The 17,764-nt window shown below is 35.9% G+C and overlaps 1 protein-coding gene across 3 annotated transcripts in view; it reads right to left on the reverse strand.

The window, feature by feature from the left end:
• The window catches only part of LOC134527663 (protein lifeguard 1-like), a 49,821-nt gene that overhangs the window by 21,620 nt on the left and 10,437 nt on the right, over nt 1-17,764 (reverse strand). For all 3 annotated transcript variants that reach the window (XM_063360538.1, XM_063360537.1, XM_063360539.1), the window contains exons 3-5: nt 14,795-14,848; nt 11,810-11,900; nt 7,240-7,365 (exon numbers count right to left, since the gene is read on the reverse strand). In XM_063360538.1, the coding sequence (XP_063216608.1) occupies nt 7,240-7,365; nt 11,810-11,900; nt 14,795-14,848 (271 nt within the window). The remainder of the gene's footprint in view (nt 1-7,239; nt 7,366-11,809; nt 11,901-14,794; nt 14,849-17,764) is intronic.

Raw genomic sequence — 17,764 nt, forward strand, 5'->3', positions numbered from 1 at the left:
AGAATATTTGGCAATCACATGCAATGTGATATAGCTATTAGACAGGGATAAGATTATACAGTGAACTGCGATACAACTGAAATAACGATACACCATATAACAAAATGCAATTTTATACACAGTAAAACACTCCAATGCAACTAAAATCACACAATTATAATTTTTATTTAAAAATTATATTAAAAAAAACTGATTTCCATCAATACATTCAGTACAATGAATGTAATATATTTATCACTATCTGACCCAACAGATGTTGTCCTGTCATTAAATTCAAACTGGAATACTATATTAACAATAATAATTTCTATTGTTGTATATTTTGATATTGTATATGTTTGTAATTTTTTATTATCTCTATAACATATAGTTTACTGTAATGTTTGTTGATACACAACATGGTTAGTTTTATTTCCTGGCACTTAAATAAATAATGCTGATGGTTTTCCGACACGGGAACGGGCGACATACAGTTGGCCATGTGAAAAACATGGATTTTTAAGATTAATGCCCCAAATACTTAACAACTGCCCTTGCGATTGATTTATTGACATTGCAAATGCAAGCCGCACTGGAAATTGTAACCGTTTAAAGTCGAATGGCATGTCGTTCGGAATCATAAGGATGTGTGGAATCAAACGTCTTCGCCTTTATACTTCCCTTTTAAAATAGTGGCTTCGATGACATTGTTCATTAATTTATTCACCGCAAGCCGGGTGCCATTACAAAGACGTGGTTGGTTTATGTTTCGTAACATTATGATTACCGATACAATTTTTAGTTGCAGATTATGAAGTGGTGATCCGGGCAATTCCAGGGAATTAAAAAATTCATTTGGATAGTTGACATCATCATATTAGTAACGGAATCAACCGATTTGTATGTCAAAAATTTGTCAGCTATCTTACTTTGAATTTGAAAATTCATTTCTTTGACATCAACGATTTTTGCAGCCAATATAACACGTTCACTTTACCAAAAATGATTTTTGTATTTTCAGCAATGTTTGGGAAAACTATCTCGATGAGTTCAGTCTTTGATTCATAATGTCACCACTCACCACCTTCGGCTAGCTCAAAATTAAGTGATGAGTGGAACATACAGGTAAGTAACAGGTCACAAAGAAATTCTTACTCAATGTTCTATGTATTACCTGTTTTATTTCTTCATTTAAAAATCACAATTAATTTCGCCCAACAGGACACAAAAAAATGTAACGTACATCCAGAAAGAAATAAACCACGGAGCCATCGCCCGACCACGGCCTGCTCGGCCTGGTGCCCGGACAATGACCACCCGGCACGGTGCTCGGATAATGACTGAATTTACAGCCTTCCTTCCTTTTGTGCGGGCAGTGTCCTGGGATAGCTGACGTAATTTTCAGCCAATCAAGCCAATCACAGCGCATGGCAACAGAGGCTTCCACGAAATTCTTACTTCTGTTCCCACGATGCAGCGATTTTGTCTTTTTCTCACACTCCTGTGACCGTGACTCACACGCCTAGCGTTTGAAACAAAGCCTCGGTCGTGGAAAAACGAAGGAGAATTACGTCAGCACGCCTTCCCACACAAAGAAGACCGCAAAAAAAACTTCAAAAAATAAAGTTATGAATTTTAAAAATAAAAACAATAAACCCGGAGAATTACGTTCACAATAACATCTAAAAGAAAAAAAAAATTATCTCATTTGATAATCTAACCGGAAATATGACAAAAATTTATAACAAATGATTATTACTGGATTGCATGAGGAAGGCTGTAATCTGGGTTGTTACAAGTAAAGTGACAAAAATTTGCAGGGAATGTAATGTATCCAGACAATGTGTCAACAGGAATTTTGCCATTACCAATATCAGGCAATTGTTTGGAAAATACTTCACCAGATTCGTCATTTTGCAATATGACTCGCATATTCATATTTAATTTTAGTGTCTTAATGTATTTCCATAAAACTGACAACTTCAAACATACATTAAGTTCGTCAGCTGTCGTTGATTGAGGCATTACTGGCAATGTTTGTCGAAAATCACCTGCCAATAGAATCATCGCTCCACCAAACAGGTTTTGGTTGTTTCGTAGATTAAATCTTTCATTGTGCTGTCTAATGCCTCCAAAGATTTTTTGTGTGCCATCGTGCATTCATCCCAAATAATGAATCTGATTTGCTGCAACACTTTGGCCATTACAGAATTCCTTGAAAGGTTGCAAGTTGGAGTTTCATTAACTTGCATGTTCAACTGCAATTTGAGTGCTGAATGAGCTGTTCGAACGCCTTCCAACAACGTTGCTGCAATACCTGATAATGCAAGTGCAAGTGCAATACCGTTTTGTGATTGAATCTTTGCCAAAATCAATGATATCAAGAATGTTTTTCCAGTTCCACCGGGCGCATCTAAGAAAAAAATTCCGCCAGTTCCATTGTTCACTATTTACATGAGTGTATCCTAGGCATATTTTTGTTTCTGATTTATAAGGGGCAAGTGTCTTTGAATGGTTTCTCTTAATGTTTCGCAATCGTATTGGGTTTTGCGTATCAACTTTTGATTAAATGCGTCGTGCAATGGGCGATTGGGCGTTGTAATAATATTTTGTTGGTAAGCATCAAGCACATGTCCTCAATTAAAATTAATGTTTCATAGTGAATTTCTTTGTTCATTTGCAAATCTGCATTTAATGTTCTAAGACGCATCTGATGCAATATACCGTATTTACTAGCGTAAAGGCTCCCCCCTCCTTTCCCCCCCCCCCAAATTTTCGACTCCAAAAAAGGGAGGGGGGGGGGGGGGGGCTTAAACGTGAATTTGGAAGAAAACATAGATTTTTCTTTTTTTCAGGTATGAAAAACTAACATTTAATAAAAGCAAAATGAAATACTGCCACAACTTATTTAAACGCCAATTAAATTTTGATTAAATGAAACAGCTGGCAGAACAAATGGCAAGTCGTGCATCTTTGTTCTAATGAGGGAGGGTGGGAGAGGCAGTGACGCGGCAGGAGGGAGAGAGAGGCAGCTAGTCCGGAGGGAGGAGAGGCAGCGCTGCAGCGGGGGGGGGGGGGGGGGGAGAGACAGAGGCGTGGCTTAACCTCCCTCCTACCAGCCAGCCAACCAACCAGACCCACTTCCCTTCCTCCTACACTTCCCCTCTTCTTCCCCTCTTCTTCTCCGACACGACAACACTGCACATCAACACAAGCGCGAGTCCAGCTTTCTTTATCTGTATGTCGTTTGAGATACTACTAACTGCTTACGTCTGTCCTACTGAGAGCGGACAAACTATAATACATACCAGTCTCTGTATCACTGCCGCTTACAAAATTACCTCCCGCCACACACAATACATGGCTTGCTGTTTGATGCATGCCAAGCTGCCCTGCCTTCAGATAAACCCAGAAAAACACGTTTTTAAATTTTTTTCTCAAAAATGTTTACAAAACAAGGAGGGGGGGGGGGGGGGCGTATACGCAGGCTGGGCCTTTACGCGAGCAAATACGGTATCTTTGGCCATACGATCTTTATATTTGTTCCATATATCAATCAGGGTGGATGGGAAGCATGTGCACAAAATTATAGCAAACAATGTTCGTATTTGTTTAGCATTTGACGACATTACAGCATCTTCGAGTGTGTGGTCCCATTGAGCGTTTTTCTCTAGCAATCCCAAATGTTGGCAGGCTTCTCTGTATGTGCCGCACAATACACCATTAACTGTTCGCAGATGTTGGAATGATGTTGGGCCATGAATATTGACTAACAGTAAACGCAAATAAAAACACTCGTCTTGACTGGGATGGACTGTGTAAAGACGTCCTAGTGCATCTGCGGAAAATATTTGTGGGTAACCTGGAACTGGCTGCCCTTGTTTCTGTAGTTGAAATTTCTTAGACGATTGGTTCCAGGTATAATATCTTGGAATTTCAGAGTAAAGCAGCATTCTGGCAAAGTCATCATTCTGACACATTTCAAAGAAGCTGGTCAATGTTGTCGATGGCAGCCTGTCAACTCGTAATACATTCTCCATTGTAAAATACACTCTTTGACCATTTTCCAAATGTACGGCCAAGTGAACAACTGTGGGGTGTCTTTCATGCATTGCAAATGAAAAAATATACCACATCACTTCGTTACTGCTAACATAGCGGCCCATTTGAAATTGAGCGACTTCATCGTTTGAATTTTCGGCAGCAACTCTGAACACAGTCATGTCTCTACCTTTGTTCACTTACTTGCAAATGTACTTAATAGATTTCACGGACCGGTGAAATTTGACGTTTATGTGTGCTTTAAATTTTAAATGTCTTTGAGAGTAACAGTGAAAACGGAACAACCCAACAATTATCAACTTCAATGCTGTTGATTCACTTTGACTATTGTTGACTTCCATTGTCATCTGTAGATCTGTGGCGATATTGTGGATAACCATCATTTCCAGTAATTGTTTCTGCTACTAATTGTCTTGGGTAGCATTTTGAACATTTCCCTTCAACCATAAACGGAGAAATAGGATTTAATATTCTACAGGGACCAAGAATCATATTTTTTGTAATCACCTCATGTAACAGTTGATCTTCATCATTATCGAGAATTTCTTCTGATATTACATCATCGATTTCATTCTGTCTTATCCTCTCAACCAACCAAATGCGGATATGTGCATGTGGCAATCCGGCTTTTGCCACTCAACTGAATACATTCACCAACGTGTCTCTCCGAACACGCGATGCTTGACAATAAAATTAGGGCTGGGCCGATGCCGATCCCCGATCGTAATAATCGGCCGATTTTGTTAATTTTGCCGATCATAATGATCGGCAAAACGTAGCAGATTATTTGAGCCGATCATTGGTCTTCTACTGCAAACTTATAACATTGAATAATTACCTATACAGTACCTAACAACTTTCCATGTTTGTTTACAGTACTTTTCGGGAAGAAATTATTCATCGAAAACTAATAGGATTTAATAATTTAAAACTAACCACACACGGAAAAAATATACCAATAAAGTAAACAAATAGCGTAAGTTTTATAAACATTGAACAGTTACATACCTAAGTATCAATTTCCACGTATATTTACGGTAATTTCGGTAAAATAATTTTCCATTATAATTTGCAAAGTTAATTCTTATCATTTACGAACCGAAAACTACGTATTTGTTTACCATTTACGGTTAATATTACCGCAATGGCGAATGGTGACTGTTGTTTAGGTTGGTTATGTGATGCCAGAGATTAGAGTGACGCGCGTCGCGCGACGGAATTCGTACGGATTAATGGCGCTAGTAGTCTCGTGGTTAGTAAACAACTACCTCTTCGGGAATTCATCTATTTAATTTTTTCTCGCTAAATATGGCCTATTGAAAGTTTTGTTTAGCGAAATTAATATTCTCATCCTGTTTAGCGGGAAATAGAGCTTACGTATTTTTCTTTTGTATAAAAACCTGGTTGATGAAGAGTTTTGTTCCCTATTTAGTGGTATTTCGTATTCATAAATTAACTTACAATCGGGAATTATTGAAAGTTTGTTGGCGGCACTGGGGGGAAGGAAGGGCAATAAAATTATCATCGCTGACGTCTACCGGCACACACGGATCACAGAATGACGGAGTTGTGATCAGGTGAAGATTTGGTTTGATCTTATTACATTTTTACGCAGTTAAGTGTGTGTGCATTTGTGTGGTGATTTATAAGTAATCATGTAAAAGAAAAGTAGTTTTGTCTGGGAATATTTCACAGTTTATAGTGATCCGTCAAAAGCAATGTGTAATTTTTGTAACGCCATAATTTCACATGGTGGTACCAGTGTACGAGGATTCACTACAAAAAATTTATCTAGACAATTACTGACGTTTCATAGCAAAGCAATGGAAATACAGGTGCATGAAGAACTGATCCACTAATCACAAGTATCTGATCTTACAGCAACAGCAAGCTATGTTTCAAGCAACACAGCCTCATTTATCTGGTATTCTGGTAGGCCAAGTAACATAGAGTTATAGCAAAGTAGCAGTTGTCAATGTTCATTGATTGTCAGTGTTTTCTGTTCAACATTATTATTTTAATTAGAATTAAGAACAGTGTGTTGAGTAACCAATAATGCATTATTGGAATTGAAGCATGCACAACTTGCTCTTAAATATCTTTGACTTGCGGCATTGCGAGTTCTGCGACCTATGTTTGTACGTCTACTTCTTGGCATTTTTAATATCAAAATTTCAACTGAAAATTATAAATAAATAAACTTAAAACTTCATAAATTTACTGATTCAATTGATTGTGCAGTGTGCACTAAGAAATGAAAACCATAATTCATTAACAATTTGCAAACTCAAAGAAAAATAGTTTAATTTTACCTCGTCAAAGATATCATTCCGACCAGGGATCTGGGTAAGGATTATAATTTCGATCCTAATGTTGACCTTGGATTTCCATGATGAAGTCCTTGATTCCGACCGATACAACTAACTAACGCAAAGAGAATATAACGCTACGCTAGAATTATGCGATCTTTGTAAACGATATTGGCGATGTGCCATCTGTCTGAACAACTGACAGACAACTGTCAAACAACTGACAAGTTATTTCAAACATGCTTAGCAAAGGGTATATAATGCTGGGGCCAAGGTTAAATTAAAAAAGTTTATAATAAAGGTAGTAATTATTAAGTTTTCTTAAATTTTCACCAAGATCTGACGGTGTTAGACGAGTTTTGTAATATGTATATATATATATATATATATGTTACCGTATTTCATCCTAAAATGTCTAACAAAATATTACACTGTAAAAACATACATAATTACGCCGGGCTGAGTATAGATAACACTTTGCACAAATGTGGTATGTATAGTATTATTAAAAATGTTTCACTTCATTCCAAATAATTAATCTGAATCACAAAAAATGGTTTCATAATATCCTTTTTAGTTAATACTTAAGATTAAATGATACGCGTAAATAATCGGCAAAGTAATCATTAAGATAATCGCCGATTACGATTAATCGGAAAGTACCCATATTCGCCGATTACGATTTCTGTATCCACATCAGTGCACCACTATTTATTTTATTACATGCTATATTTATAAATAACAACATTCATAAAAAAAACCAACATAATATCCTGTTTTAAAAACAAAATTAGCCTAAAACTAAGACCACATATTTTAGTACGCGAGCCGACAGACAGCCTGGAACACACGCACAAGAACCACCCTGAGACTGCCAGACATGCCATACCTTGGTCTGGATGGCGAACAGCGATATGCCGAGACACACTGCGGCCGTGATGCCCATGGCCATGAACACATCAACCACGTTGTAGGCAGCAGAGATGACTCCTGCCATGTAGGCCATAGCCAGCGTCTGGAAAGTACAGATAGTGAGAAGTTATCACTTGTGATGCCTCAAACTGGTTCATGAGTCACTTATTCTCTTTTTCTAGCATCAAAGAAATTACATATGTGAAAAAAAAACTTAAATATTTTTACGGTTAGTCAATACGAATGAAATGTATGTAGAGATTTGAAAACATATACTGAAAAGCGAGTAATACTTTAGGGAGTTAAGTATTTTGTAATGAGATTCCAAATTGTCATTTTGTTGCAGAAATAAACAATGATTTTTTCTTAAACTTTTCATATAATTTCATAAGCACACAAACCAAGCAACACTTACAATTTTTAGCAAAGGTCAAAAACACTTTCCCAGTATGCTTGTAACTGGTAGTTTGAAAGGCTATGCATGGACTCCAAGCGATCGGCACAGTTTGGGATTGCTCGGGTGATTAATGTTATTCCTGTTTCTTCAGCAGAAATCTGCAATCAATGACTACATGTTTAGTTTTGGTGTGCATTTGTGTTGGAATATTTATTTTTAATTAGTGGTGCACCGGTATGACTTTACCGATTACCGATTCAATTACCGATTATGAGAGCAACAATCGGCAGATACCGATTCAGTTACCGATTATAATGAACAAATTTATTTTAAAGTGTAATAATGCAGACACAAATTGTTATTCCCATGTGAATTTAATAACCAGATTAGGTAAAATTGAGGATATGCCCTAAAGTTATAATAACAGTATAAAAATATATAAAATACACTATTAAGTAATTGCAAAGTTTAAATTAAATTAACTTCTATTTGTATTTGTTATTGTAAACAACTTGAACTACAGTCTAATAATTATAATTTACAATGGGTAAGGTTTTGTTGCGGAAAACTAGCGTTATTATCAATTATTACATAAGGTTGCATATCTTCACATATCATTTCAGCTATAACCTGTACTGTTCTAATGCTCTTGGGTCATTCACATCATACAGTATTTTCTTTTCCATGATGTCTGTTATTTTTGTTTAAGGCAATTTCATTACTTTTCTTGGAACCCCATCTGTATCACAATCATCTGTGGTTACATTAGCACACTTCTCCACTAATTATCAGGATGCATTTACTTGATGTGGTTCCATAGGTTAATACAGTAGAACCCCTGTCATACACTTTTCCACGGAGGGCACAAAAATGGTGTATGATGCGGGAAAGTGTATGAAAAGGGAATGGCAATAATAAAAAAAATTTCAATCTAGCATACCAGCACAATGTCAGATTAAACTTAAATACATAATGTGTAAATAATTGTATTATATTAATGAAAGATATGTTCATCATTATATATACATATAATAAAACCACCAGAAATGTAAAATACAGTCCATAATAAAGTAAAGCAGTCCTTTCTTGGAAGGGGGGAAAGGTCACCAAGCCTAAATTAGAAATTTAAAAAAAATTAGGCTAATGTAAAAAGAAAAACCAGAAATTTTTGCTTGTTTGTTTCATTTTACAAACAACTTTATGCAACAGAACAATTTTCAATAAAATTTTAACTTGAGAAACGTAAAATACAAAACAATCCAATCGTAAGAAAACAATAACAAACGGCTATATTCAGTTCAAAGATTAATGAATGCACAAAATATGAGATCTGTGCCTTGGTAAAGCGCGTTCACCATTTTCATAATCATTGCTAGTTTGCGCCACTAGTCTCGCTTGGTGCTGGCCATAGATGCTAGTAGCGAGGTGCACAGTCTTCCTGATACTATCCATATCTATGGTGCGATAAAGTTATTTTCTTACGTTTGCAAAGGTAAACAATGAACGTTTTTCAAAATAAAAGCATTAAAACGTATTTTGTCAGGAAGAATATAACAAAAAAAAATTGTGAATTTTAGGCCTTTTCCGCTTCGTAAAAACGTATCAAACGGGAAATTCGTGATTTTATAAGTGTATGTTCCGGGAAAGTAAACCATTGTAAATATAGTACTTTCGGCGGGACCAAAATTAATCGGCGTATGACACGGGAAAATGTATGAAACGGGAACGTATCATCGAGGTTCTACTGTAGTAGTATATCCCTGCTGATTGGTCAGTCCACTACCACTACCACCACCACCACCACCACGAGAAATTACCGTTTAACAATGTAAACATGTTGCTTTATTTTGTTCACTTGAGTTTATAGAAAAATGTTTACACACTTCACTTTTTTTTCTCCCTACTCGCCATCTCACTATAATTATATAAAAATGACACAAAACCAATTCTAGCACATGTGATTTTATTTATGTTGACTGAATATATAAAATTATAAATACTTTTTCACTTTTCATGTCACATACAAATAACACAACAACGGATAATGTTACCAAAGACGCCCATAACGAGTTGGTAAAAGGTAAAACACAGTGATAAACTCTAGAAGGCATCGGGACCGCGAGTTTGAACCGCTACTACGACTCGAAAAGATTGATTGTCATAGAGTACACTGCATACCTGCCAACTTTGGCCAGTCCAAAAGCGGGAGGTTTTTTTTTTTTTGGGAAGTGGGGGGGGAAATTTTGATTATTTAGTAAATTTTGAATTTTTTTTTTAAGAGTAAACCAGCATGATTAGCACAAGCAATGGGCAAATTGTGTTCTAAAATAAAATACTTTAACAAACACTCTGCTTTTGTCACACTATCTTCTTTCCGACTTGTGTCACGAAAAACGTCTAATTTCTGATTTGATGCCATAGCATTGACGGCATGTTTCTTCGTATTTATATGCTTTACAATGTCGCCCTTTCCGGCATGCGAGACGAAAAAATCACGACACAAAGAACAAAATGCAGCATGTTCACCTTTCCTCGATTGCAAAGTACACGGAAATTCGTCACTAAATGTCTTCTTGTACACAGCAAGATACTTCACTGTAGGCCTACTTAGCGCCATTTCTATTAAATCCATATTTTGGAGTAGGCCTACAACTAAACAACGCATACAAAATACTCATCACGCAACTGCTTCCACAAAATAATATTTTTATGAATACACCGTTGAATAAATTCGAATACTTTACTATAATGCTACCTCTACACTTCGTCTGTGAGCACAGACGCGAACAAAGGCGAATTTGTTCGGGGACGAACAAAAAATTCACACAAAGCCGGCTGACAAACCGAAGCGAATTTGCGCACGAATGTAAACAGTGGTATCATAAGCTCATTATTAATCCACTCCGTCTTTATTTCAAACCAACACCACCGAAAATACAGTTTACAATGTTGACAAAACACGCCATCTTGGAAAACAAATGAAACCTTTTTCTGGTTGGCTAATAAACACCAATGACGAACGTGTACCAAAACAGCTCCCATAATCATCGTAAATAACTACGTTTCTTTCTTAGATGTACGCTTAACCAAGCGTTTTAGCCGACAATTGTGGGCATTTAGGTTATTAAAATAACTACACGTTATGGTACGAACCGTAGTTACTATACGATTGTACAGAATAATGGTACAAACATATTAATTCTATAAATTTATTGCATTAGAAACTTCCAAGATAAACAGAACCAAAAATCGGGAGATTTGAATGACAAATCGGGAGGGCGGGAGAAAGGGTATAAAATCGGGAGTCTCCCGCCTAAAGCGGGAGGGTTGGCAGGTCTGACACTGCAACTGCTTGTGGTATTTTGATTGCGTGCCATCTATTTTACGTCCCTGGCTATAGGTAATGTACAAGGCCACTAAACAAAAAACAGAACAAAAAACGAAACGTAAATAAACGTTTAGGAAAAATGTATTTTTTATTGTTCGAGACAATGAGATTTATTAATCTTAACGAAATATCTGTAATCAAGATCTGACGGAAAAAGATGAATTTTGTAATACATACAAATATTACTGTATTTCGTCCTAAAATGTGTAACAAAATATTACACAGTAAAAACCTACTTAATTACGCCGGGACGTAGATAATCGGTAAAGTAATCGTTAAGATAATGGCCGATTACGATTAATCGAAAAGTACCCATAATCGCCAATTACGATTAATCGGTATCCGCATCGGTGCACCACTAATTTTTATGTTCCCTCCTCACAATATTCGCTGTCACAGGTGTATTTGCTCAACTTAGCATTTACGTTTAGCATTCACAAAAAAATGCCGCCAGAGAATCTGGCATTTTCAGTAATCTGGCACCTGCAAAGTAGTGAAAATGCTGAGTTATTGGACGTATACTGTATAAACATTTAATGTTTTGAATGTTTCTTCAAACATGTGTGTGTGTGTGTGTGTGTGTGTATGTTTTTTTATTCCTCATTTAATGTTTTTGACACATAAAACTTAGTTTTAGATTTGAGGTACTCTATGCGATTAAAATTTGAAATTAGGAGTAGAGAAAACTACAATTTGACCAATCACTATAAAAATAAAAATAAATAAAAAACAAAAAAAAAAATTTTTTATGGTCTTACTTACAAAAACAACAAGAAGAATGATGTTGTGTGGATGTTGCCGGCGGATTGAAGTGCAACACGACAATGTGAAGTACGTCACCAAAAAAATAACACTGGAAAAACAAAAATTGACAATTAGGATAAATATTTAGTATAACTACAGAATGACCAGCAAAATCCACAAACTGGAATCTCTAACTTGTCCCAATGTTTTATATAAGAAAACCCTTATGCACTGAATCTCTTTGTAACAAACTGTTTGCTAAGTCCCAGTCAAAACAGTAACCAAAACAAGGCACCTCTATATAACAAACATTTTTCTTTTCTTTCAAAACAATGCCCCAAATGTAGAAGACAGCTGATAAAGTAAGTGTAAAATGAACAAGAAAAAAAAGTTTAATATTGGTTTGACTCACTTCTTTCCTCTAATATATACAGCACATTATTTGCTGATTAACACAATTTCATGCCAGTCAAATTTAACAAGTCTTTAATATGGATAAATACTTCTATAAGCTTTATATTTTTATTTTAGACATCAATGATTCAATAAAACCACTGCAAATATTCGTACAGTCACACACAAATATTCACGTACTGTGTTAAGGAATAATGGAAAATCAGACATAGTAAACTTACTACCCTTGTTCCCTTAAACCCCTTTACAAAGAACTCCTTTATAACAAACAAAAAAATTCAGTCTCTTACAGTTTTGTTGCATAGAGGTATTACTGTATTTTGTTGCTGACCAAAACATGTAACACCTATTTTTTAAAGAAAACACCTCATCTAAATTTGTGCACTACTTTCTAACACTACCTTAGTCACAATATACTTATGGTTTCTTCAATGCAGTGACCTAACTGTTTGTAGTGACAAAATAACTGGAAACATCACACTCCTAGACATCATCAGAGATGGAATTCAGCCTCAAGAGCCAAAAAATACAAACTTGGAACACCAGCTTTGCCAAAAACAAAGATTGAACTCAAATACAGGATGACGTTTTGTGTGAAAATTTCATTCAAATTCTTTGACCTAACATATTCCCTGATTTCTAAATAAAATCTAAATTACGAGATAATTCCAAAAATTCTCTGTTTTGCCCGATGTTGGACATCCTGAAATAAATAATGAATTCCTTAGAGATCAAAAATAATTAAAACAGGCAACAAAATTGAAATAAGTATATAACTGCATTTGCCATTATCAGTAAAATTCAAGTTGTGTATAAGGTACAGTTACAGCAAAGCTAAAAAATTTGGAGGAAAAAAATGCAAACTTTACAGTTAGTTACAATGAGATCAAAATAATACAAAAAATCAGAAACCATAAAAAGTAAAATATGTGCAAATACTACATTTTCATTTTTATCAAATTGATATTCTAGTTAAGTAATAAAACTTAAATACACTAGAATACAAACACTAAATTTGAATATAGTAAATAAGTGTAAGTTTTTATCTTGTTTTATTTCTTTATAGCATTTTACAAGACATATTTGAACAATAACCTAGACAAGATTTTGTGCAACAATAATAGGTAGGCCTATTTCACATTAATAGTTAAAATTTTTCCAAATGTTTAACTTTATTTTGCAGTGTTAGTATGAAAACTACTTATTCAACTCATAAAACAATTTAAAGAGCTGCCCAGGTCTAGTTCCAGGACTGAGTCAAGGCAGTGCGAAGCTTTCCTTCCCCTCATTACTACAGTTTGCTTGTGGTTGCGATACAAGTCAGGGCGACAGTGTGTGTGTGGCAGTATCGAACATGGCTATGTTGTGAGCAGAGGAGAAAATCTGTAGAAATTCCAGAGGGGTCCCTCGGGATTACGTTTATTACTCCCGTGTCCAGTTATGAATTTGCAAGCGTAAGCTGGTCCCCTCAGATTGAATCCAGGGGAAGCCTGCGCCCCCTTGTGCTCCCCGGGATCTATGCCCATGGTGGTAAATAAGAGGTTTTCTTTCAAGATACTGCGATAACAGGTGGCGATACATTGTAATTGCTGTTCTCATCCTTCCTATATTCTACCATTGGTAAAATTTGGTTCTGGATGACTCTTTGTGATTTCCCCTCACAAATTTGTCATGTCCTGCACTGAAAACTGATGACTCACGTCCAAAGGCAATCCCCCTACCTTTGGAGTCATTTTCCCTTTAATTCTAATGATTAGGGATGATTGTATTTTGGAGTGCAAACTCGTGGTTCTAATTGTATTTTGACTTGGTCAAACAAATTCACTTTGTAATCTCTTATCTCTTTGCTTTTGCACATTCCTAACTGATACCTGCATCAGTTAAGGCACAATCATATATTCCTGGCCTGTTTTTCTTATTGTCTATGCTTATTTTTTAACCTGAAAGAGTTAACTTTGTTATACCTAATGTGTTTCTATGCATGTTTCTGTATGTTTGTTATGATTTGTTCACGTATGTTGAGCAATATATTTTGCTCCTTCTTGAGCTTTTTTGTGTTTTCCCAACACAACTTGTAGGAAAAATTTTTTGAGGTGCTATGTACGGCATTCGGTATGATGTTCCTACTGCCGCCACCTCTTAACTACATCACACTGTTTGAGCAATTTGATTTGTAATTACATGAATGTTGAGCCCTTTTAACATAATTATTGTTTGCACTAAAGGTACAAAATACGATGCCGTCGCAAATATCAATGCTCTGTTCCTAGTTATTCCAGCCAGCATTGCTTTTTCCTTTCCTTACTAAAAGCCTATCTTTAGGTTATGTCCTACCTTGTATCCCAAACCTTGCAGGGACAAGGTTGGAGCTTACACCGGACATAACAATTCCCACTGCACACTTCAACTTTAGTGTAAATACACACAGTTATAAACAGCAGCTTCTTTGCCTCAAAATCAAATACAAGTACAAGTATATAAGTAATTGAATTGAATATGGTAGTAAGTGATTAGTTTTGGTATTAAAAATTGTTGAGTATTTGCAAAGGCCTAATAGTAGGACATTAATATACACATGTATATACTTACTAAGCAGACAGATACATTGGCATGCTGTGAGTCACCTGGTACTTGATGCCTTCACTGAAACATAAATTCATATTGCAGATACATTGAAAAAGATCCACATAATTTAGAATCAAATATGTTTATAACATACGCATACCTGCCAACCTTGGCTAGTCAAAAAGAGGGAGGTTTTTAGTGGAGTAAATACTTGGTTCCCCAAATAAAGCGGGGTCTGGGGGCCCTCCCCCGGGAAATTTTGATTTGAAGGTGCAAAATAGTGCTAACTTATTTAACCATTTTTCGAAGTAAAAATTGAAAATTAGATGGTGGAAATTTTTATATTTTTATGGGGCTAGTTGCTTTTTTTACAACTATTTTCTGCACCATTTTTTACACACACTCTTTACACCCACTGGAGCATTGTGGAAAGCAATGCTCCGTGATCTAAATTAATCAAATACAAGTTTGGCAATATTTAAAGCAATGAAATCACTATTCAATATAGAAATTCACAACACAGAACTCTCAATCTTTTGTATCTCATTATTGTCGCAAGTAACCACCACAGAATACAGTTTGGCATTTCTAGAGGCAAGTTTGTTTCAACACCAAACTCAAAGAAAAACACACAGGATACCAAATAACAATCAATGGCAAAAATTAATTTAGATAATATAGCTCTTAGTTACTTACAGGTAGTTTTAACTTGGCTGATAAATTACTTCTTCAAGCTTTCTCTGGTTGCAGATTTAGCTTTCTTCAGGAAAGCAGAGTCAAATTGTTGTTCATAGCAGCATCCCTGTTGCCTTGATTTTACCACCATCAATCTGTCTAATGTCTCATTAGACATGGATGACCTAAACTGTGTCCTTGACTTTCGTACCTGGCTGAATATTCTCACAGATTCAGCATTGCTGTGGGGAATTGTCAAAATTGCCAGAATAACCTTAGACAGTTTTTCATACTTCAAACTTCCAGATGCACTTTTAATTTTTCCCACCAAACTCCACTGAATATCAATCCTTTCTTCTTTCTTGATGGCTTCATCAAGATCTTCAAGTTGAAACTGACAAAACTCCGACTGCAAATCATCAATGGCAGAATCTAAAACCTGGTCTTCATAACTTAACATGAATGGAAATTTATTTACAAAAAATGTCAAACTGGAGAATGATGCATTACAAACATTATTTATCTGGGCTACCTAAGCATTGATTAAAACTTTATCATTGAAGGGAAATTTGTGAAACATGTAATCACATGCACGTACAAAATACGCCCTAACAGACGAGTATAAAATTGACTTTTCTTCAGGTTTAAGGTCACACACTGCCCTAGAAGTAGAATTTCCAATTGTAATGTCATTATCTCCTTTTTGGTTCAACATTCTCTTGTGATAGTCAACCTCCAACAATGATGAAGAGTTTTTAACAACAGTAGGTTTCACACATCTTGTAATGACATCTTTGAACAATTCTATTAGAATACAGCGTAACAAGTGAATTTGTGGTTTCTGCAATTGCAAAACCACATTTGGTTTTTCAAACACTGGCAATGTATTCTGAAGGAACAGACAAAACGATTTATTTAGTTGCCGTGTAAGGAACATCAATAATCTCTCTTCTCTTGAAAGATTACATGAACTATTTCCACTTTTTTGTGGAGGGTGGAATTTTGTTACTTTTGACTCTGGAACTGGTGATTCAGAACTTCACTTCAAGCTAGAACATTTAACTGAAGTTTGGCTATCAGAAGAGGCAGCTTTGGACATTTTTGGTATCCTGTACGAATCTAATTGTCCCGACTTCTCATGTGGACGTGAAGACTTAACCTCAAAATTTAAATAACTAGCTAGGGGGTCCCACTGTTGCAGCATTCTTGACAAACATTTCCCTAGCGAGAGCCAGCGAGTGCAAACATGTTTTAACATTTTTTTTACATCTGTGCCATGCAATAAGTACTTAACTTGAAATTTTTCAAGATAAAAATAAATATCTACTAATATCTCATCAACTTTGCAAGGAAGAGTTGCTGCTGCCTTTTCTGCAGCCAAATTGATTAAATGACAAGCACAACCCACAACAAACAAATTGGGCATTTCTTTTTTTAAGTGTGCTGCTGCCCCGTTTTTCAAGCCTATTATTACAGGAGCATTATCAGTGCTGAATGATATGCAATTTTGAAGTTTAATATTCCGTGACCTCAAAGACTGTATGACCAATGCTGCAATATTAACTCCAGTAGAGTCTCCAGACAGTACAGGTACACAAAGCACTGAACTTTCCACCTTACCTGCTTCACTGCTGTAATAACTTACAACAACGGGGTAAATTTTTAATCGCTATCGTTACTCCCATCTGTCGCCACAGAGAATGCACCGTTTTTTAACATCTGCACAAGTTTTTCTTCTTCCGTTTTTGCCATTTCAGATATAATTGCTGACGTTTTTGTACGTGCACAGCCAAATTGTTGAGCTATAGCGCTATCAGGGAACATTTTGCGAAACAACAACCCAGCATGATCTGAACAACTAACAGGGAGATTGTGTTCTAAAACAAAACACGTAAACAAGCACTCGGCATTCGTAACACTTTCTTCTTGCCAGCTTGCACTGCCACAAAAGCTTAACTTCTTGTTTGCATCAACACAGCGTACATTATCTTGATGTTTCTTGGTTTGGATGTGTTTCACGACGTCCCACCTTCCCCCATGCGATACAGCAGTCACAACGACACAGCGAACAAAAAGCAAAATGATCTCCTTTTCTGGAAGTTAAAATACAAGGAAACTCGTCACTGTAAGCTTTCTTGTATACAGTCAAGTATTTAGTCACTTTCTTTTCCGCCATGTTACTTGAGGTATGGAACCTTACTTGCTGCTTTAACCGCGTAATTCATTTCATAAACACATTTGCCGTGCAATTAATTTTGTAAACATATTGATATTTATCACGACACAAACTACCATAGATGACCAACTAAAAAAAAAAAA

Source organism: Bacillus rossius, chromosome 1, assembly GCF_032445375.1.
Source record: "Bacillus rossius redtenbacheri isolate Brsri chromosome 1, Brsri_v3, whole genome shotgun sequence".
In the NCBI taxonomy this organism is placed as follows: domain Eukaryota; kingdom Metazoa; phylum Arthropoda; class Insecta; order Phasmatodea; family Bacillidae; genus Bacillus; species Bacillus rossius.